At 45.4% G+C, this 23,342-nt stretch overlaps 1 protein-coding gene and 1 long non-coding RNA gene across 2 annotated transcripts; one reads left to right on the top strand and one right to left on the bottom strand.

Annotated features, from left to right (window-relative positions):
* Nucleotides 1-531: 531 nt before the first annotated feature.
* Nucleotides 532-15,777, bottom strand: LOC119974629. The gene is made up of 3 exons (XR_005462538.1): nucleotides 15,606-15,777; nucleotides 5,324-5,393; nucleotides 532-1,912 (listed from the first exon to the last, which is right to left on the bottom strand). It is a non-coding gene; the product is annotated as an uncharacterized LOC119974629 (long non-coding RNA).
* calm2a (calmodulin 2a (phosphorylase kinase, delta)) lies at nucleotides 15,049-21,636 on the top strand. Its single transcript, XM_038813652.1, has 6 exons — nucleotides 15,049-15,188; nucleotides 17,065-17,095; nucleotides 18,018-18,161; nucleotides 18,249-18,355; nucleotides 19,071-19,206; nucleotides 20,960-21,636. Exons 1-6 carry the CDS (start codon nucleotides 15,186-15,188, stop codon nucleotides 20,986-20,988), a joined length of 450 nt encoding a protein of 149 aa, XP_038669580.1. The 5' UTR covers nucleotides 15,049-15,185; the 3' UTR covers nucleotides 20,989-21,636.
* The last annotated feature ends 1,706 nt before the right edge of the window (nucleotides 21,637-23,342 follow it).

Genomic DNA, 23,342 nt, shown 5'->3' with positions numbered 1-23,342 from the left:
TTTTCTCTTATGGAAGAATCTAGGACAAGAAGGTCACTGTTTAAAAATAAGAGGTCGCCCATTAAACTGAGGTGAGGAAATTGTATTTCTCTCAGAGGGTCATGAGTCTTTGGAATTCTCTTCCTCAAAGTTGGTGGAAGCAGAGTCTTTTGAGTATATTTAAGGTAGAGATAGGTGGTTTCTTGAGAAGCAAGGGAGTCAAAGGTTAAGGTAAGCAGGAATGTGGAGTTGAGGTTACAATCAGGTCAGCCATGATCTTATTAAATGGAGGAGCAGGCTCAAAGGACCAAGTGGCCTACTCCGCTCCTAATTTGTATGTTCGTATGAGGGAAAACAGTATTAACTGGTTAGCATTGTTGCTTCACAGCACCAGGGTTCCAGGTTCGATTCCTGACTTGGGTTTCTGTCTGTGCGGAATCTGCACATTCTCCCTGTGTCTGCGTGGGTTTCCTCCAGGTGCTCCGGTTTCCTCCCACAAGTCCCGAAACATGTGGTGTTTGGTGAATTAGACATTCTGAATTTTCCCTCTGTGTACAGGTGCTGGAATGTGGTGACTAGGGATTTTTCACAGTAACTTCATTGCAGTGTTAATATAAGCCTACTTCTGACAATAAAGATTATCAACATTTCAGGTCTGTGACCTTTCATTGGAATGTGGGTTTTGCAATTGGAATCCTTCACTTTGGAAGGCTTGAAGAGACTAGGCAACAAGAGGTCAGAGAGGTAGGTCCTGCCTTCCCAAGCCTGGAGGACTCACGGCTATTTGAAATTTGAATGCTCCAAGGCAAACTGAAATTTGTCAGACTGATGGTGTACATCATGACAGTCTATATATTTCAAGTGTGACAAATGTTAACTTCTGTCTAGGTTAAAAATTGTTCGTTATTTCATTTACAGAACAATCTGATTAGTTGTAACTCAATTTTGTAATTCCTTGAAATCTGTGATGTCTCATAAAATGTAACTCTCTATTCAATGAAAAACTGAGGACGAGCAGTTGTGGGTGGAGATGCGAGGGTCGCTGTGCCTTCAGTGATTTTTTCAGAATGTCTATAGTTTCTTATTTAATGTGTACTGGCCTGAATTGAAGCCAATTATTGCATTGCTTCCTCTTCACGTGTTGAATGTTAGATGAGAGCACTTACTCCCCCACTGGTCTGTTCATTGTGTGCTGCCTGAATCGGCAGGAAGAATGCACAGTGTTAATTGGCTGCTGCAGTCTCCAGATCCTGCAGTCATGGTGGAATGGATGACACTAATGAACTAATGGTAGATGGAACGGATGGAACTTCAATATGCTAGCCTGCATAATAGGATGTAAGACAGTTGACTTGACATGTGCTCCAGTATCTTAAGTGAGACATAAACCCATAACCTCTGACTCGGGGGAGTGTGTCCACACTGAGCCTTGCTGGCACTTTTTTTTGATAATTCCAACCCCCTGTATTTAGTCATATACAATCTGAATACGGTACTATTCACCTGGCCTCAGAGTCCCTTGTTTTCTTAAGCACTTTTCCTCCAAGCTTATTGACCTGCAATTTTCCCATCTGGTCACCTCTTTTTCCCCACTGTTTCTGGTTTTCTAGTTTGTAAACATGGCACAACAAACACACTTCGTAGCGTCCATTTTAAATGTTACTTCTGACAGCTGCTGCCCTTTTAGTCCTCTTTCTTCCGTTTGCCTTCTTTTAGTTTGGTCTCATCATGTTTGGTAGTTTATTTTGGATTTTGCTGTTTACTGGCATCCCTGTTTGAATTCTGCGTTTCTTTGGTTACCGATTTCAACATTGGTTTGCCTCAGTAGCAGTGTCTTTTGCACAAATGCTGTCCTGACTGTCGCCTGCCTTTTGGTCCTTCCACGATAGTTTCGCCTCCTGTTGCGGACACAGATCTCGAGAGTCCGTTGTTCCTGATACGGCACAGAAGAATTAGAAGGCATTATGTTGGGGATGTCCTGGATGTGCATGGTACAGAAAGACAAGTCTTCAGCTCCCTATCTGCTAATGGTGCTCCCTCTCTCTCAGCTCTCTACTTGTAGGAAATCCTGATCCACAAAACTGCCCCACTGTTTACACGGCAGACACTTGCCACTGCCCTTGCGCATGCGTGAGTTTCCACCCTAGTTACTGCATTGCACCACTGACTCACGGTAACAACCCCCCACCCCCCAGCAATTGAACACAGATGTGGGCAAGTTCGTCTCTAGTTCAATTACATATTGTAAAGCAAGCAGATAAATAATAAATGGCTCAGTAAGATATTTTGGTGGCCTTTTCCTCGTTCACTTGCCGGAAGAATTTCAATAACTCAGGTTTGCGTTCATTTTATTAGAATTTGAAAAGTTTACAAATTCGGTCAGCACTTTACTTTCACCAGAGTAGTAAGCATATATCATTTAGCTGATTTTTCACGTAATTATTCGGCATCGTTTACTTTGCAAAAATTTAAACATGTTCAAAGTTAAATAAAATGCAAACTCATACAATCCATCTCAAATTATGCCAATCACATGCAGTACTCAAACCAACCCCTTCCCTGCATGCAGCCTTATTGAAAAGCAGCATGTCTATTTAGGAGAATAAAACAAAACTAGAAATCTCCCCAGGCGGGCAATTACAAAAAAAAGAGTTTTACCATTTTACCACTTAAATAAATGTCTGCTTCATAGCAACTTAATGATATTTGTGAATAGTGTTAATCTTTGTGAATCAGAAGGGTATAGATAAAATGTTTGCTATCAGAATTAATTTGATTTGACATTAACTGTAACCTAATATTTTCATTTCATAAAATGTGTTTGAAGTGTTCTAGTATAGCTCAGTGAGCTAGACAGCTGGTTTGTGATGCAGAACAAGGTCAGCAGCGCGGGTTCAATTCCCGTACCAGCTTAACTGAACAGGCGCTGGTATGTGGCGACTCGGGGCTTTTCACGGTAACGTTATACTTGTGACAATAAAAGGTGGTTATTATTACAGTACTTTTCATATCTGCCTTTGTCAAACGAGAGGGAGAGAGAGGGGGGGGGGGGGACTTGACTAGTCAGAATTGTTCTGGAAGATTCAGTCACAAATGAATTTGAATGGCTTAAGTCACTTCAAATGAAATGTGGCAAATGTGCAGTTCTCATTTATTGGAAATATTCATAAATGTATCCATATTACTATACTTCAGATTATTAAAAAGAATAAATTAGCCGATCATATAAACCTGTGCCTCTGAAAGGAGTAACTTGAGACAAACAACAGCATTTTTTGTTTGAGTAGCTAACTTGTTGTCTAATGGGCAGTTAAAACTATCGCCATGCTTAAAAATCAGCAAAATACCAAATTATACACATAAATTGAGTTTTTGCTTGGTTCGTATGAAATATACACTCACCCTTGTAGTTAAATCAGAAAATGGTGTAGCTCAGCAGCAGTCATCAATGAATTCCAATGTGTACTTTGGGGTACTGCTGGAGCTTAACCAGGTAAAATTCACTTATTACTGGTTTCATATGCTTTCCGCTCCTTAGAATCATAGAATACCTACAGTGCAAAAGGAGATCATTCGGCCAACCAGGTCTACACCGATCCTCTGAAAAAGCGCCCCACCTAGGCCCACTTCCCCACCCTATCCCTGTAACCCTACCTAACTTTTGAACACTAAAAGACAATTTAGAATGGCCAATCTGCATATCTGTGGAGGAAACCCACGCAGACACAGGGAGAATGTGCAAACTCAATGCAGGCAGTCAAATAAGGTTGAAATTGACCCCATGTCCTTGGCACTGTGAGGCAGCGGTGGGAACCACTGTGCCTCCTGTTTTATCCTGCAAAAACATTATCATCTTTTGAAGGTATTGAAGAACATAAGAAATAGGAACAGTAGACCATAGGGCCAATTGAGCCTGCTCCTCCATTCAATGGGATCATGGCTTATTATTGTCTTACACTCCATTTTCTAGTCTACTTCCACATTCCTTCATTCCATGAGACCCCAAAAACCTATCTGTTTCAGCCTAAATACATTCAGTGATAGAGCAGCCACAGCCCTCTGGGGAGAGAATTCCAAAGTTTCACAACCCCTTGAGTGAAGGAAATTGTCCTCATCTCAGTCTTAAATGATCGTCCCTTAGCCTGAGACTGTGCCCCCCCACCCCCCCCCCCAGCCCCCCCAGCCCCAGCCCCATGTTCTAGATGTCCTGATCAGATTTTTTAAAATTTCAGTGTCTGAATCACTTCTCATTTTCTTAAGCTCCTATAATGGACAAAACTGTTTGCAGAGGGAAAAATGCTGCTGGGAGCAAGTTATAATTTAACCATCAATTATAGTTAGCTCAAGTGTGACAGGAACTGAAATCATAACCTGAATATTTTTGTGCACACAAACTAATTTTAAGGTATTGTCTCACACTTGGCCTGTGTAACAATACGTCAAACGCATTTCAGTTATTTAAAAAAAAATGTTTGCTCTTGTGGGCAACACTGACAAAAACATATTTATTGTCACATTGTCCACAGAGAGTAGATTGGAGTCTCTTCCTTCGAAGGATATTAGTAAATTAGTTGCATTTTTTACAACAAAAGTAGCAACTTTCATGATCATGTACTTGGCCACAAGTTACTAGATTGACCTCAATTTCAGAATTTACCAAAAACTTGTGACCTCAGGTTTGCTCGATCCTTAAAATACTGAATTATTTGCAAATCAGCAGAAACAATCCCAGCTCTAAGTGACAGGTGCACACCTTCAGGTCCTGTCAATAAACCAGACTGTTCAGTCTATCATCAATAGGACTCTAGAGTGCTGCTGATCTGGCCAAGCTTGGATATTGATTGTCAAATAGAAGATTAACCTGTCACCAATCTTCAATTATAGAGCCCATCGTCTTACAGCCTGTTCAACTCCAAAGAGACCCTGTCTACTACCTCTGAGGGTGAATAATAATGAATCAGTCATCAGACAACTTAAAATGCAGGCTTACCTCCTCACGAGACAGGCAATACATTTTTTGAGCTCTTCCCAAGTGGTATGAAGTACAAATTACCATGAAATTTGTGAATGCATTACTATTGTTCTCCTAACCACAGTATTAAAATACATTATATCTAATTGAACAAGGTTGAATAGTTTGTAATGAAGAACTTCAGCAGAAACTGCGCACTACTCTACAGACCAATTGAGGTTGGCTCTAGTCTTTAGATGTATGAATGCATTTATGTAATCAGGACATATTCATATTCATTCCAGCAACTATCATTTTGGACTTCCATGTCAGGAAGAGGAGGCTTTTAATGTGGCATTCCTTATGGAGGACAACTTGTGGCATGATAATTACCTTGAAGTTGAAGTTCAATGCCGTGTAATAAGCTTATTCTTGCCTCCTTTTGAATTGGTTGAAGATTAATCTGTAAATGGCAGTATAACACATTCAGTGAGCAGACTTTCGAACCTACTAAATCAGGAAATTAGAGATCACATGCAATTGCTCATGTTGCTCTGTCTCCAAACCTTAGTATTAGGGCCGGTAAAAAAACTACATTTAAAAATTCTAATGATCCACTGGATCTCTTGACCATTAAAAATTGGCATCTGAGGACGTAGTGCTTTGGATGCATTTTAAGGATGCATGCAGAGCTTCATTCCTACTTAGAATAAGACAATCACAGTTGGCAATACAACTCAAATCTGCCATTTATAGATAGCAATCCCAGACTGGCATCTGCACCATAACTACAGTCTAATTTGAAAATAATCATTCTTTAAAATGTAAAATGCTGTCTATTTCTGGCACTAGATTTTCATATAGTTTACCAGTATGTGAATGTTTTAATTACTTGGCTGGTTTTCATGCACTTGGATCCATGACAACTATGACAAACACATGCAGTACGCGTGTGTTATAGATTGTATCCTTTTAAATTTGTGTTGTGAGTGGAGAACATTTTGAACTATATAATAAGACTACCTACTGGTTATTTGTTTGTTACCGGTGTTAATGAGAATGATTTAATCATTAAATTAAGAGTATCACTAATAAATACCATTGTCTCAGTGTGATGTTCCTTATACTTGTATGAATAACTAATTAAACCTTATACAGTATTGCGGGGATAGAAAGCAAGATGATACCCAAAAACATCTCCTCCTTCCTCTACCCTGGCTCTTTTAAATAAGTTGATGATTTGTACAGTAATGTAATAAAATAACAATATACAGAGGAAGGCGAAAGGAAATAATTATGCAAATTGTGCCTGTATGTAGTTTAACTATCACAAAAATATTTTGTTACCACATTTGCAACCCACAAATAATTCTGTACACTGTACATAATTCAGTGTTCTTTACACCAGGGCCTCAAATCAATTTTTTAAAAGTTTTTGGTCAGAGCTGCACATTTCTCATGAATGGTTTCCCAACATAGAACTATGTTGTAGAATATAAAGTACATGTCCAAGTTTGTGGAACTCACCTCTTCATTCACCTGAGGCAGGAGCTGCGTTCCGAATGCTAGTGATTCAAAACAAACCTGTTGGACTTTAACCTGGTGTTGTAAGACTTCTTATTGTGCCCACCCCAGTCTAACGTCAGCATCTCCACATCAAGATTAAATAGCACCTTAGATGCTATAAACATTAAATCAGAGCAATTTGAAGTTTTGTAATGGTTATTAAAAACAATTATTGTACAACTATAGTTCTGCCATAGAACAGTACAGCACAGAACAGGCCCTTCATGTTGTGCCGAACAATGATCACCCCACTTAAACCCACGTAACCCGTATACCCGTAACCCAACAATCCCCCCATTAACCTTACACTACGGGCAATTTAGCATGGCCAATCCACCTAACCCGCACATCTTTGGACTGTGGGAGGAAACCGGAGCACCCGGAGGAAACCCACGCACACACGGGGAGGACGTGCAGACTCCACACAGACAGTGACCCAGCCGGGAATCGAACCTGGGACCCTGGAGCTGTGAAGCATTGATGCTAACCACCATGCTACCGTGAGGCCCCATCTAAAAATAAACTAGAAAATTGCTTAGAAACTTAGTGAGAAGTTTACGATTTTTGGCCATCGAGTAGTCAGCCAAACATGAGACATTTAAAGCAATGAGAAAATAATTTTATTTAAAAAGATAGGGCATTTAAGTTTGCGAGGGAGTACGAAAATTGCAGAGCTTTACAATAAATTGTGAGAAGTAAATTCAGACACACGTGGTCAAAACAAAGTCACAATCCAATACCATCATCATCACAAATAGTACAAAATATCTGACGATAGCAGATTATAAAAATGGGCCGATTGATTGGGGTAGGCAAGCAGCACCGATGCAGGAACAGTCAACCAGCCGCATAGATGGAAAGCAACTCCAGAAAGCAGAAACCCCGGTACGAGGGGGAAAAATCAACAGCAAGAAGATTCTGCGTTCAACAGCCAAAGCCACGTGCGTGTGACACACAAAAATCATACCCATTGCAAAGTGCTGCAAAGATAATCAGAAATGAGAAAGTTTCATGTGAATTATGATGAGCCGCGAGAAAGGTGCAGCAGGAAGCTGCTGTCAGCGGGTTGAGTGTCTGCTTAATGTTGGAATACTGCAGTGCACATCGGCTATCTTGTCCGACCCTCGTTTCCTTCCTTTTCGCTTTTATGACTCAAGGCGCTGTGTCAGCCCAGGCCGTGCTGCGCCAAGCACCACCCCTCGCCCCGGGCTCTGTGACTGCCCCCGGGCTCTGAGTAACAGCCCCCCTGACCCCGGGCTCTGAGTGATAGTTCCTCTCGCCCCCCCCCTCCCCCCGGGCTCTGTGACCGTCCCCCTCCCACGGCTCTGAGTGACTGCCCCTCCCCCCGGCTCTGAGTGACTGCCTTCCCCCCCCCCCCCCTCACCGGGCTCTGTGACAGTCCCCCTCCCCCCGGGCTCCGAGTGACTGCCGCATCCCCCTGGGCTTTGAGTAACAGCACCCCCCTTCCCCGGGCTCCGTGGCAGCTTCCCCCCCTCCTCGCTCTGTGGGCAGCCCCCTCCCCCACCCCGGCTCCTGGTGCCAGCCCCCCCTCCCCCCGGGCTCCGAGTGACTGCCGCATCCCCCTGGGCTCTGAGTAACAGCACCCCCCTTCCCCGGGCTCCGTGGCAGCTTCCCCCCACTCTGAGCCCCCACCCCCAGCACTCTGGCAGGGCCTGTCATGATATGCAGACATGCAGATAATTATGTACAGACAGGCAGCTATTCAACACAGAGAACAGGACATGACCAATGAGCAGGCAGGTCACTCAGGGGTGGTATCTCACTATAAAAGGCACGAGGCACTCACATTCCGCCTCTTTCCACTGATGAACATCTACAGAGTGAGTCAGGGTGTATGTACTGTATCACACCTCCAGCACGTGGCTAAGAGCTAGTCTGGTTCAGTCAGATAGAGTAACCACACTTAGGTTAGCAGAGAGTCGAACTCATAGAGAACTGTGCTAACTGTGCTACTGGTTCAGTAAATCAGATTCAAGGTCTGGAGTATCTTTTGGTTAAAGTTGCATCAAGCTGCAGCCTGTATTATCCCAGAGTACATAACACGACATGCTACCAGGAGACTGCTTAATCGAGGTGGTTTACCTCAGTCCGTTTCGTGCTGACCAGTGAATGTATCCCGGCGCTATGGAGAAGATTCAGGCTCCTCATCATCTCAGGGCCTCCGGCAATCCCAGTGCCAACTGGCGGACATTCAAGCAAAAGTTTCTGCTGTACATCGAAGCTTCAGACCTTGATGCAAGGAAGATTGCGCTTTTCCTCTCAACAGCGGTGATCAAGCCATCAAACTCTTCAACTCTTTTCACTTCACCGAAGGCCAGGACAAGACCAAGTTTCAGACCATCCTGGTCAAGTTTGACGGTCACTGTGAAGTGGACACCAATGAAATCTTCAAGCGCTACATATTCAAACAGCGTCTACAAGGTAAAGATGAATCTTTCAACTCCTTCTTCACTAACCTCCACCTGCTAGCGCTGTCCTGCAACTTTGGTGATATTGCTGACTCCATGATCAGAGACCAAATCATTTTTGGAGTTGACTCTGATCCTCATAGAGCAGCTACCGAAAATCAAGCATATGAACCTGCCAGTCGCGATTGAAACATGCACAGTGCATGAGCACGCCAAAAATCGCTATGCCAGTACAAATCGTCTGAAAATGAGATACTTGCCTCCCACGAGTCAAAGAGTGTGCAGGCAATCTCCCGAATGCAGCACCTCAGCATTGATGAAAGCGGCCATTTTGCGCCCTTTTCCCGGGGCCCCACGCATGAGCGATGCGAATGGGATAACAAAGCGGCCGACACCCGCACTGCACATGTGCGACGATGTGCTCGAACTGTGGCAACGCCCACTTAAAGAAACACTGCCCTGCAAGAGGCAGGCAATGTTTAAACTGCGGGAAGCCTGGACACTATGCAGCCTTCTGCAGGTCTGCAGCAACAGTCAGGGGCCAGCGCTCCCAATTCCAATGCCGGCGCGTTCAGAGTGTGCGACAACGATTACAGGATTCTGATCCTGGCAACACAACGGATCCAGAGGAAGAATGTCTGGACTCCGCCGACTGTGTGGGCATCATTACCAAATGTGAATATGCCACATCCAACTCATCACAAATTCAATCCATCCTCGCTGTGGATTCTGGGGACGAATGGCGGCGGTGATGCAGGTCAACCACTGCTCCATCCAGTTTAAACTGGAAACAGGTGCTTGTGCCAACCTCCTCTCACAGGCAGATTTCAAACGCATCAAGAAGCTCCCCCAAGCTCCTTCCAACAGCCTGCAGGCTCCTGGACTACACTGGAAATGCCATCACGGCACTAGGATCCTGCCATCTACTCACCTCCAACCGGAGCACCCATGCACGGTTACGTTTTGAAATTGTCAAGCCAGACAGGGCAGGACTGCAAGCAGCGGAACCTCGTGCAGCGGGTTTACACAATGACATCCTCCAATGTGGATCTTCAGGCCGGCATTGACGATATCCTCTGTCAGTATCCGGATGTATTCGACGAGATGGGCACGCTGCCATATCGATATAAGATTCGACCTGATGCCAAGCCAGTGGTCCATGCACCATGCCAGGTCCCAGCTCCACTGAGGGAGTGCCTGAAGGCACAGCTCAAGGATCTTCAGCAACAGGGCATAATTTCAAAGGTAACCGAACCGACTGACTGGGTCAACTCAATGGTATGTGTTAAAAAACCTTTGGGAAACCTGCGCATCTGCATTGATCCAAGGATTTCAATAAGAATATAATGCGTGGACACTACCCCATCCCGAAGCGGGAGGAACTCACCAGTGAGATGGCATACGCACGTTTTTTTCACCAAGTTAGATGCGTCACATAGATTTCGGCAAATCCAGCTGGATGAGTCCAGCAGCAGGCTGTGCACCTTCAACACACCGTTTGGCAGATACTGCTTTAATCGCATGCCGTTTGGCATTGTCTCGGCATCGGAGATCTTCCATCGCATCATGGAGCAGATGATGGAGGGCATTTAAGGGGTTCGTGTGACGACATCATCATATGGTCCACACAGGTGCAGCTGTGTGCGAGCACCCTCCCGGCATCTGATGAGAAGGTGGTTCGTATCCGTGAGGAGACAGCCAAAGACCCCTCTTGCAGCGTGTCATGCACCACCTCACCAATGGCTGGCAGAAAGGGCAGTGCCCTCAATTTTACAATGTAAAGGACGACTTGATGGTGATTGATGGACCGGATTGAAATTCCACGGAGTCTTCACAGCTTGGTGCTCTGCCAAATCCATGAGGGACACCTGGGCGTTGAGAAGTGCAGACGCAGAGCCAGACAGGCTGTCTACTGGCCCGGTATTAGCCAGGACATCTCGAACAAGGTCCTCAACTGTGCGACCTGTCAATGCTTCCAGCCAGCGCAGAGTAAGGAAATGCTCCAGCAGCATGAAATCGAGACTTCCCTGTGGTCCAAGGTTGGCATCGATCTCTCTCGTGCGAATGGTCGTGACTGCGTGTTGATTATTGACTATTTCTCCAATTATCCTGAAGGCCTGTAAGGAGACGTTCTCCAGGCATGGTATTCCACTCACTGTCATGAGTGACAATGGCCCGTGCTTCAACAGCCACGAGTGGTCTATGTTTGCCAAGTCATACCATTTCAAACATGCCACTTCCAGCCCACACTATCCGCAGTCCAATGGGAAGGTCGAAAAAGGGGTGCACATTGTGAAACAGCTGATCTGCAAAGCCGCGGATTCTGCTTCTGACATCTACCTCGCGTGCTTGCGTACAGGGCGAACCCACTGTCGACTGACATGTCGCCGGCTCAACTCCTGGATTGAATTGGATTGGATTTGTTTATTGTCACGTGTACCGAGGTACAGTGAAAAGTATTTTTCTGCAAGCAGCTCAACAGATCATTAAGTACATGGGAAGAAAGGGGAAGAAAGAAAATACATAATAGGGCAACACAAGGTATACAATGTAACTACATAAGCACAGGCATCGGGTGATGCAAAAGGGTGTACTGTTAATGAGGTTTTTCCATAAGAGGGTCATTTAGGAGTTTGGCAACAGCGGGGAAGAAGCTGTTTTTGAGTCGGTTCGTGCGTGTTCTCAGACTTCTGTATCTCCTGCCCGATGGAAGAAGTTGGAAGAGTGAGTAAGCTGGGTGGGAGGGGTCTTTGATTATGCTGCCCGCTTTCCCCCGGCAGCGGGAGGTGTAGATGGAGTCAATGGATGGGAGGCAGGTTTGTATGATGTACTGGATTGTTTGTATGATGGCGGTGTTCACGATTCTCTGAAGTTTCTCGCGGTCCTGGGCCGAGCAGTTGCCATACCAGGCTGTGATGCGGCCAGATCGGATGCTTTCTATGATGCATCTGTAAAAGTTGGTAAGGGTTAATGTGGACATACAAAATGTCCTTAGTTTCCTGAGGAAGTATAGGCGCTGTTGTGCTTTCTTGGTGGTAGCATCGATGTGGGTGCACCAGGACAAATTTTTGGAGATGTGCACCCCTAGGAATTTGAAACTGCTAACCATCTCCACCTCGGCCCCGTTGATGCTGACAGGGATGTGTACTCTACTTTGCTTCCTGAAGTCAATGACCAGCTCTTTAGTTTTGCTTGCATTGAGGAAGAGATTGTTTTCGCTGCACCACTACACGAGGTCCTGTATACCCTCCTGTATTCTGACTCGTCGTTATTCGAGATCCGGCCACTGATGAACAGGGACCTGCAGACGACATTTCCAGCCATCCACTTGCCCAACCTGGATCACCTCCCGGTGTTGCAGCAGCTCCGAAACCAGCAAAAGCAGGGCTATGATGCTCATGCCACCGATTTGCCCCTGTTAGCCCCGGCAGACTCTGTCAGGATCAAGATATCGGATGGTGGCTGGTCTGCTCCAGTTGTCGTAGTTCGACAGGCTGCGCCTCGCTCGTATGTTGTACGTATGGCTGATGGTTCTGTTGTGCAACGAAACAGACGGGCACTGCACAAAGTTTCCTGCCCGCAACCGCTTTCTTCTCTGTTTCCGTCCGTTGTTTTGCCACGTCCTGATACCTCGAACTACGAGGCCACCAGTCAGGCTTCCATCCCGCCTGTCAAGGCGCCATCGTCCCCACCACCACCTCTCCGGCGGTCGAAAAGGATCAGACGCAAGCCCCCGAGACTGGACTTATGAACATTTGTTTTGTTTGCCATGTTCTGTTTTCTCACATTAGACAGCTGTCTTCGCATGTAAATACGTTCACACATGCCACCGCTTGTAAATATGTTAATATATGCCACCACATGTAAGTATGTTCCCATGTGCCAACCAAACAATAAAAAAATGTCATGACATGCAGACATGCAGATAATGATATACAGACAGGCAGCTAATGAACACAGAGAACAGGACATGACCAATGAGCAGGCAGGGCACTCAGGGGTGGTATCTCACTATAAAAGGCACGAGGCACTCACACTCCGCCTCTCCACTGATGAACATCTACAGAGTGAGTCAGGGTGTATGTACAATATCACACCTCCAGCACGTGGCTAAGAGCTAGTCTGGTTCAGTCAGACAGAGTAACCACACTTAGGTTAGCAGAGAGTCAAACTCATAGAGAACTGTGCTAACGGTTCAATAAATCAGATTCAAGGTCTGGAGTATCTTTTGGTTAAAGCTGCATCACGTTGCAGCCTGTGTTATCCCAGAGTACATAGCACGACAGAGCCCCCTTTCCCCCCTGGGCTCTGAGTGACTGCCCCCCTCCCCCGTGCTCTGGCAGGGTCCCCTCCCCCCCCCCCCCCCTGGGATCTAAGCCCCCTCCGCCCGGGCTCTGAGTGACTGCCCCAGCGCTCTGACAGTGCCCCCTCTCCCCCTGGGCTTTCAGCCCCCTCCGCCCGGGCTCTGAGTGACTGCCCCCCTCCCCCCACGCTCTGACAGGGCCTCAACTCCGCCCCCCCGGCTCTGAGTCCCCTCCCCCACGCTCTGAGTGACAGCCCCCTCCCCCGAGCTCTGTGACAGCCCCCTCCCTCGTGCTCTGAGTGACAGCCCCCTCCCCCCGCGCTCTGAGTGACAGCCACCTTCCCTCCCCCCGCACTCTGTGACAGCCCCCTCCCCCCGCGCTCTGAGTGACAGGCCCCCTTCCCCCCGAATGACACCCCCTCGCGCTCTGAGTGACAGCCCCCTCCCTCCGCGCTCTGAGTGACAGCCCCCTCCCCTCCGCCCGCGGTCTGTGACAGCCCCCCTCCCCTCACCCGCGCTCTGAGTGACAGCCCTCTCTCCCCCCACTCTGAGTGACAGCCCCCTCCCCGTGCTCTGAGTGACAGCCCCCTCCCCACGCTCTGAGTGACAGCCCCCTCCCCACACGCTCTGAGTGACAGCCCCTCCCCCACGCTCTGTGTGACAGCCCCTTCCCCCGTGCTCTGAGTGACGCCCCCCTCTGAGTGACAGCCCCCCCTCTGAGTGACAGCTCCCTCTCTGAGTGACAGCCCCCCCTGAGTGACAGCCTCCACCCTCTGAGAGACAGCCCCCCCTTTGAGTGACAACCACCCCCCTCTGAGTGACAACCCCCCTCTGAGTGACAGCCCCCCTCTGAGTGACAACCCCCCCTCTGAGTGACAACCCCCCCCTGAGTGACAACCCCCCCCTCTGAGTGACAACCCCCCCGCTCTGAGTGACAACCCCCCTCTCTGAGTGACAACCCCCCCCCTCTGAGTGACAACCCCCCTCTGAGTGACAACCCCCCCCTCTGAGTGACAACCCCCCCCTCTGAGTGACAACCCCCCCTCTGAGTGACAACCCCCCTGAGTGACAGCCCCCCACCGAGTGACAGCCCCCCTCTGAGTGACAGCCCCCCCTCTGAGTGACAGCCCCCCCCTCTGAGTGACAGCCCCCCCTCTGAGTGACAGCCCCCCTCTGAGTGACAGCCCCCCCTCTGAATGACAGCCCCCCCTCTGAATGACAACCCCCCCTCTGAGTGACAGCCCCCCCCTCTGAGTGACAGCCCCCCTCTGAGTGACAGCCCCCCCTCTGAGTGACAGCCCCCCCCTCTGAGTGACAGCCCCCTCCTTCTGAGTGACAGCCCCCTCCCTCTGAGTGACAGCCCCCTCCCTCTGAGTGACAGCCCCCTCCCCTCCCCCTGCGCTCTGAGTGACAGCCCCCTCCCCTCCGCACTCTGACCGCCCCCTCCCCCCGCCCCCTCCCCCCGGGCTCTGAGTGACAGGGCAGAAGCCAGCAGACGCCAAGCAGCATCAGCGACGCTGCCTTGCACTGACGCATTGCAGGTACGGCCCAACCAATCAGCGACCGCAGAGGGAGCCGCGCCGCCACGCCGGTCTGCATCTGCCTCCGCGGGGCGAACCAAATAATCCCTAGCTGGAGGCATCCGGCGGCGGCTGTGTGTGAGGGGCTGTTGACGGTTAGGAAAGGGGTCCTTTATTTGAAAGGAGATGGCGGGTTAATTCGAAGCTGGGTTGCTAGTTTTTCTTTGAGGGGAGGCTGGGGCGCTCGGGCCCTCTTTGGGGTGGGCAATCGGCGGAGAACGCGGTGGGCGGGGCTGTGCGGAGGGATACAGCGGCAGAGGGGTGTTAAGCAGTGGCTGTGAGCGGGCTGTTTATAGTCAGTGGCAGTGAGGGCGGAGAGGAGTTCAGCCGCGAGCGGGGCAATCGCAACCAGTCCACAACGGTGCAAAAAAAAAAAAATGGTGAGTCCCGCCCCGGCTTTCAGCCTCAGTCCCCTGCCGTGGAAGAGATTTGGATTTATTCCCCTCCCCGGTGGTGTAGTTTCCGTTGGACTGCAAGCGGACATTTCTTTAATCTGTATTTTTTCATTTGCCCCGTTCCCCTCGGCAACGTGAGACGACGCCTCTGGAGTTGGGAGATGGAGGACGAGAGCCGCCGGGCTGCCACTGCGGCCCATTAGTCGCCATCAGCCGCTATCGACATTGGTCTTTATTTTTTGCTCTTTCCCTTTTTGTTTTGGGAGGGGTGGTGGAGCTCGGTGTAGGAGAGGACGAGCGGGGAAGGAGGGAGTGGATATCGGCAGTTGGCTGCGTTGGGTGGAGGGTTTGTTTCCACCTCCCGCCCCGTTCCCGTCTGTACGGTGGCGGCGGCGACCTTACCCGAATGTCGCTCCTTGTGCTCGGCTCGATCCTCCCGTGCGCCTGCCGCTGCGGGCTTCTTTCCCGGGGAAGGGGGTGGTGCCGCCGCCTTTTCACCTCATCCCGAGGGCGGCGGTTCTGACCGTTGGAGCCTGCGGGGGAGGGAGGGAGAGAGTGAGGGAACGCGCGAGGTGCGCGGTAATGACTGGGCCAGGGGGGAGGGGGCCGCGCGGTAACGGCCGGCCCCGGGGGGTGGTTAGGGGCCCGCGCGGTAACGGCTGGCCCGGGGGTGTGGCCGGGGCGAAAGATCCCGAGGAGGCGGGCGCGCAGTAACGGTCCCGGGATTTACCCTGCCGCTGCCTTTAGCTCCCAGCGATTTCGTCAGCGGCGTTTAAAAAGCTTTAACGTCGCTGGTTTGAATTTATTTCCCGGGGGGGGGGGGGGGGGGTTTCGTCCTCCGGCGATGGCTGGCGTTAAAATTATCGGCACTTCCGGCTGCAGCCGCGCGCAATGCAGGAGGAGTGGAGCGAACTGCAGCGAAATGACTCTTTCATTTAGCCCTGGGATGCCTTGTCCCTCCCTCTTTCCCGGGGGCTGAGTCGCCCTGTGACTTGCTTAAAGTTTAGCGTTTTCTTCAGGGCTTGATGGTTACTGTGGGATCACTGGAGCTGAGGACTGACTGTTAGCATTGTGGAATTTGAGCCACTCCCTCACTGGATGCTTGGTCTGTAGCTCCTCTTGCCACCGCACCCATTATTGGCAGTTTGCACTTGACGACTTTTAAAATTTATTTGACCTATATGGCGTGAATAGATGAGCTGCTTTCAAGTGCTATTGAACAAGACTATTTACCAAAAAGTTGGGCTTTTAAATGGAGTCCAGTATTGTTCATTTACTAAGGCTGGGTGAGTTATATTATTGTGTAAAATGTTAAATTGTCTGCCTGTTGTAGCCATTGATGTTTTAATTACATCATAAAACATCCCTCTTTGGAACTCTGGGTGCAATCTTTAGAACACAGTGCAGAAGGAGGCCATTCGGCTCATCGAGTATGCACCGATCCACTTAATACCTCTCCTCCACCCTATCCCTGTAACCCAATAACGATTTGAATTCAAAAGTTTCTCTGCTGAAGACCTGCAGCTTTTTATGTTTTGGCTGTTGAATGAAAAGTAGGCGATCCCTGCACTTGGTCTCCTGGAAATTTGTCTTTGCCAGAGTCAATGTTGCTGGTGAGGTATTGTTATTTTAAAACATATTCTTGCACATTGTCTTAACCTGTATAAAACTTTATTTAATGTAAGGATGAGTTCTGTGTGGACACCTTCAACAATGTTATGTTGGGCATCATGTCTTTTTTTTTTTGTTGCTAACGAATGAATGAATGAGTTGTATCATTTGGCCAAATTTGTGATTTTCTTGCCCTGTCATGTAGCCTGATGTATGACTAGTTCATAATCTGTAATTCTCTTTTTTTCAGGCTGATCAACTAACAGAGGAGCAAATTGCTGGCAAGTATTTAAAAACTGTCCTAATTGTTTGCAGCTTGCTTTTGTGTAAAAATCTCTTATTTTGGGGGAGGGGTGTGGGTAAGATATTCAAAGCTCTGTTTTTAGTACTAAAAAGTTTGTAAATATGTTGTGAATTCTGGTGCAAGAAATTTGATGGGGCAGGTGTAAGTTTAAACTTGATTGGTACAGCTGGGAAGTTATTGTGGTTGAACTTCCAAGTAAAGTTACATTAACTTGAGGTTAATTTAATTGCCCATCCTTGAACTTTGGTTCATTGTTATCGTTTAAAGAGCTTGCAAATTGTCCAGAAAGTACAACCAACAGACCAGTGAAGTGTTTTTTCCTGGTTGAACTTGGAGCTTTGTATAGAGTGCATATGCATCAGTTGGCATTGAACATTGACAGAACTAATTTATCTAGGGTGGGTGGGGCGAGAAGTGAACAAGATAAATGATTGGGTTGCCTTTTTTTTTGACGGAAGCAATTTTGTGGTCTTTCTGTAGTAAATCCATGTATTAAACCAAGCTGGTTATATGAATTAACAATATCTAGTCAATAAACATCTGTACTGTTTTTGCAAAGCTAGATTTCGACCTTGGGATTAATACCCTTTATTTACCTGGGCCAGTTAAAATCAGCAGTTTCAACCTTCTGGCGGTACTTTCTTTATATCTAAGAAATCTGCAACTTTTATCTTAGAGTAATCTAATAGTGATACCTCCATTTTTGCAATTGGCATGAGGCATGGTTGTTAGTTGAGACCTTCACCAGTTTAGCAATAAACTTGATCTATATATTGCCTTGCACAACTTTAAAGAGTAATTTACATTATGTCGAATGCTTTAAAATAGTAAATTCTCATGCATTCAGTGCATACTGTGCTAGTATATCTTTACAATATTGAATTTTTCCCTCCTTGTAGAATTCAAAGAGGCCTTTTCACTCTTTGACAAAGATGGGGATGGTACCATAACAACAAAAGAACTTGGGACAGTTATGAGATCACTAGGACAGAACCCAACTGAGGCAGAACTACAGGATATGATCAATGAGGTTGATGCTGATGGTGAGCAGGAGGAGCAAAAATCCCTTGTATTGAGCATTTCCTATTACTGTGTGCTGTTTTCACTAACCACTTTTTTTTTGGGGGCAGGAAATGGAACAATTGACTTTCCAGAATTCCTGACAATGATGGCAAGGAAAATGAAAGATACAGATAGTGAGGAAGAAATCAGAGAAGCATTCAGAGTGTTTGACAAGGTATAGTATACTTGTGGCAATTCAAGTTGCTAGAAAATGAATTTTTTTGCTACATTATGTGAATTAGTCTGTGTGCTTCACGTTTAGCTCAATGCAGTCTTTTCCCCCTCGGCGGACTTGGCAAGGCTAGCAATCCACTACCTTAATGTGACTCTGAACCTTATTCAATATTACTTTTACAGTCCCAAATTGGAACATTTTGTTTTGGCACTGTGGGCTTTTGGCCACTAAATTAGATTGAGACTACAGTTTCAGAAAGCCTTGAAGTAAGTGAACATAGAGACGTCTTAATATGATTTGGACTTTAATTCAAGGGGACTAACTTGCATTTTATATTGTAACTTTCACACTGACATTCAAAGCATGTTGTACAAATGCAGCAGCATGCAATTTTGTGCACAGCAAGACTTCATGGACAAGAGTACATCATCTGTTTCTGATGTTGGTTGTAGTATAATATCGTCCAGATTACTGGTCGAGGATAATTGACCAGGATACTGCAAGTGTGGATGCTGTTCAGAATCGCAACATAGGACCTTCATCTGCTTGGGGGTGATGTTTTGTCTGAAAATGCCACTTCAAAAGTGCGTTGCTTTTTTGTAAATATTAGCCAAAATATGCGTTCGTCCAGATTGGACCTCGTTTGCATGGTCCTTTGATCCCAACATTTTTTCTTGGAAATGATCTCAAACTGTTGCATTTCTTTTATTTCCAGGATGGTAATGGTTACATTAGTGCTGCAGAACTTCGTCATGTAATGACAAACCTTGGAGAAAAATTGACAGATGAAGAAGTTGATGAAATGATCAGAGAAGCAGATATTGATGGTGATGGTCAAGTGAACTATGAAGGTAAAGGAAGTTGCTATCTTTCCCCCCCCCCCCCCCCATCCCCCATACCTACAGTGGTTCAGTATTATAGATTTCGTACCTACATCTGGTTCAGTATTTAGATTTCAATTTTGTTATCCTGCACTCTACCAACCAGAATTTGTTACAATAATTTCTGTTCCTGCAAGGAGAACCATAATTATCAACCTGAAGCAATTGCCAAGCCTTCTGGAACCCATACCTGTACACTATTTTATAATTCTAGCTTGTTTTAATGTACTGTTAAAGATTTGATCTGCTGAGTACTTGCATATTAGTTCATTCTGCAAGTATTGTACTGTTTTCCATTGATGATTGGAATTCTTCATTCATCTACTTTTGATCAGCATTCCCCACAATACATTTATTCGTCCTCACTTGAACTTTGACTGGAAATTGTTACTTTCAGGATCTCGAGTGGGTGAATGCAATTTTTTTTTTTTTCTTTTTGCAAAAACTGTTTGTGACATGTCCCATCTGCAAGCATATTTTTGCTGAGCAAAATGCAATTACTTTGAAATTGTGTATGGTACTTGATGTGAAAAATGTAATTATTCAAACAATAGCTTCAACCCAAGGAAGGTAACTACACAATTAGATGCTAACTTCAGGTTTACTTGCTCATGGGATGCGATAGCAGGGTACCTAATGCTGATCAATAGAGATGTAATAGTGAAGAAAACTAGTCTTTCCATTGTTATTGTGCTCCTTTCTTTGGCTTGAGTATTAATTGGCATCCAAATTTATTTGTAGAATCCACAATCATTTAAGCTTTGAGTTTTGTTTATGACTACCCAAGTTTGTGCCATAGTAGTGATCCAATAATTCTATTGCCTTTCTCACCCCAGACATGTGGATATAAAAGATATCCCTTATTTCAAAGTGTTTAAACAAAATCTTTAACAGGTTAGAAATTTTAAAAACTGGAAAGCTCTGCCATACACCCGCCTCTAGAGTGACCTATTAGCCTGTTTAATATCACTAGATTTCTTATTCATTGAGGTAATTCTAGAAGTTTGGGAATTCTGAGTAGGTAAATATGGACAGTACTGTTAAATTACTTCTGAAATGTTGGATTACCTGCATCAGAACTAAGTACATCTATCAGCGTCTGGTTGTTCAGGAACCAAACCTGAGAAATAGCTCAACACTGACCATGATACTTCATTTATAATTACTCATTATAAGCAATTTACTAATTTTAACTCTTGGATTTACTGTCTTGTAAATCTTTATGCAATGATCTTGCTATTCAGACTTGATCAAAAGAGGTTATCCAATTGATTTTTGTTTAAGCTGGATGGCTTCTTGTGTCTAAAAGGTGCTCTAATTCTGATGCAGTGATTTTGGTTGTTGTGGGGGGGGGGGGGGGGGGGGGCGGCATGAACATTGCTGCTCTGGTGTTTACCAACAGTTGCTCAAAATTCTGAACTTGTTCAGCTGCCTGAACGTGTTGACAGCTGGTTGTCAAGTATTTGCTGCTCAACCCAAGTACCCATTTAATGTTTCCCCTCCACCCTGTTACTGTATCAATCTTGGCTTGATTCGTTATCAAAGATTGTCTGTTGATAATGCATGGGAATAGTTGTTTTGATATTCCAACACTGCATCAGTCAATTGTTCCAAATGTGTTCCATCAATGGGAGTTGAAAATTGACTGATCTCAAATCACCTTGCACAAGTTTTGATGCTTTGCTTTAGAAATTAGAATGACATTTTCTTCTTCTTTTTACAGAGTTTGTACAAATGATGACTGCAAAGTGAAGATCTTGTACAGAAAACCTTTTAATTTTCTTGTAAAAAAAAATAAGCATTGTTTATTTGCCTTTCCTTTGTTTGTAATTTCTGTAATGTTTCTCTCCTGCCCCAACTGTCTATAACATGTGCATGTATAGTGGGTAGAGTAAGTCCATGTTATTTTCCTTCCCTTCAGTATCTTCTTGTCATTGTTTTCTTTTGCATTTGAGACAAGACTTTGGTGTAACAAAAGTTGCATGTGGCTTTATCTTGAAGTGCATCCAAGCTCTTCTACACATTCAAAGCTACATAAGGACTTGTGGTTTAACGAGGGATCATCTGGGTATGCTGCTGTGAGGAAATGGCTGGTATCAGCATGTGTTGCATTGCTGTTTAAATGCAGAGTTATCACTCTGCATAGAGTAAAGGACAGAAAGCCTAAAATTTCTCAGCATTGCACTATAGCAAAACGGGTGTATCATCCAGGTACTCGTACACTAAACCTTTTTGTATTTGCTGTTCCATAGAAGGAAGCATTCTTGTTTCTTACTGTGCTCTTTCAAAATTTTGTTTAGCCACTTAGTTCTTTCTGAAATCTGCTTTGGCACTGACATGCCTGAAATCCATTCCAAGTTGTATATTTTTTTCCAATAAAACTACAATTTACCCAAATAACTTCAGTAGTTCTTGTTCCTATTGGACTAAAAATACTAGTTTGTAAAAGACTGTTAGCTTTCATATTGTGTAACCATTTAAATTCCAGATGTACATTTTTGATACTGGGAAAATCTTTTCCTCCTGATCTACACTTGTATTAAACTGATGAAATAATACTTTGTTCTCCATTTTGACCAAAAAGATCAGACAGGTCCTACGAATTTATACTAAATCTTCCATCAAAAGGATTCTGTTCCTAGATGTAAAATCACAAAAGACAATTTGATGTTCACCAAGGTGTCCAGTTCTGTGATGCTACTCTGTTCAACATTCAATGTATATCTTGGTTGAATGGGAAACTAAATAAGGTAGATTTCTGATGTAGGCTGTAGGTGTGGCTATAACCTCTGGAAAAGGCTAGCCAACCTGTGAACAACAAATCCACTAGCTACATTTTTTTTTGATCTTTGCATCCTAGTTGCTCCATATTTTGACAGTCCCATTGTATCCATTACTCTTAAGCTTTTGAGTTATGCTGAAATGCTTGAGTAAATTCTCTCCCAGCACGAACTGCATGGGATGGTAGATAGCAATTAAATTACAAATCAGAGTACCCAAATTAGTCTGGCTTTTGGAGAACTGACAGCAAAACTGGCTGACAGACCTCTTGCTGTCGGTACAGCATAATTGAGGTTGATGTCTAGTACCATCTGGATTCAAAAATCCTTTACCCCAGGGAAATTTCCAAGCCAGGAGGCAGAAAAACATATTTGCCTGCTTCTCAAACACTGCATCAGTTGCCTACACACATTATCCATGCAGAATTCTCTACATACACCAGGTAGATACTAAAGCCCACAAATTAAATATCCTTAATTTTCAAATATTTTGTAAATATGAAGTCAACTATTTCTTTACTGCTGGACATTTCTTTGTTACTTTTAATTCTTGTTTGGATGGATTATAGTACACAACTTCTAATGCAAAGACCACAAGTGAAAAGAGGAAATTTCTCTAATTTACTACTCATGCTACATCATTTAATAGCTCCATTCTTGCCCATGAGAAATTTGAGTGTCATTTATTTATAAATGCATAATTGCTTATCCTCAAGACAAACCAGCTTGAAAGTGAGCACAAGGAATCAAACCAGTATTACACCACGAAATCAAAGCTTGGGAGAACCCATTCCAAAAAGTAAACATCAAATGGATTTGCTCACAATGCATTAATAGAATCCCTACAGTGCAGAAGGAGGCCATTTGGTTTGAGTGCACCGACCCTACATAGACCCCACTATCCCATCTAAACTTTAGACACTAGCCAATCCACCTGACTTACACAAATTTTGAACTGGGAGGAAACCCTTTTAGTGCCATCACTTGGCAACTTTTTTGTATCTCTGCATTCAATAATTAATTGGCTCTCCCCATAGCCCTACAAATTTCTCCTGTACATAGTAGCATCCAAGGAAATTGTATAATCCTGCTCTACTACCCTGTATTGCATTCAGATTGAAACTTGCCAAGTTGTTATTGACAATTATCTGTATTGGTTACTGACTCTCTTGTCACCATTGCCAGTCACCATTGCCAGTTCTATTACAGCCCCTCCATTTTGAACACCGCTTTTCCTCTATTTAAAAAAAAAAATCCCAGATTCTCTCCAGTCATTCCTCGTGGATATGATTGTGGTAAATATCTGCACCTGCTGTTAAGATCTTG

Source organism: Scyliorhinus canicula, chromosome 1, assembly GCF_902713615.1.
Source record: "Scyliorhinus canicula chromosome 1, sScyCan1.1, whole genome shotgun sequence".
NCBI classification, from domain to species: domain Eukaryota; kingdom Metazoa; phylum Chordata; class Chondrichthyes; order Carcharhiniformes; family Scyliorhinidae; genus Scyliorhinus; species Scyliorhinus canicula.
This window is presented reverse-complemented; position numbering and strand designations above follow the sequence as displayed.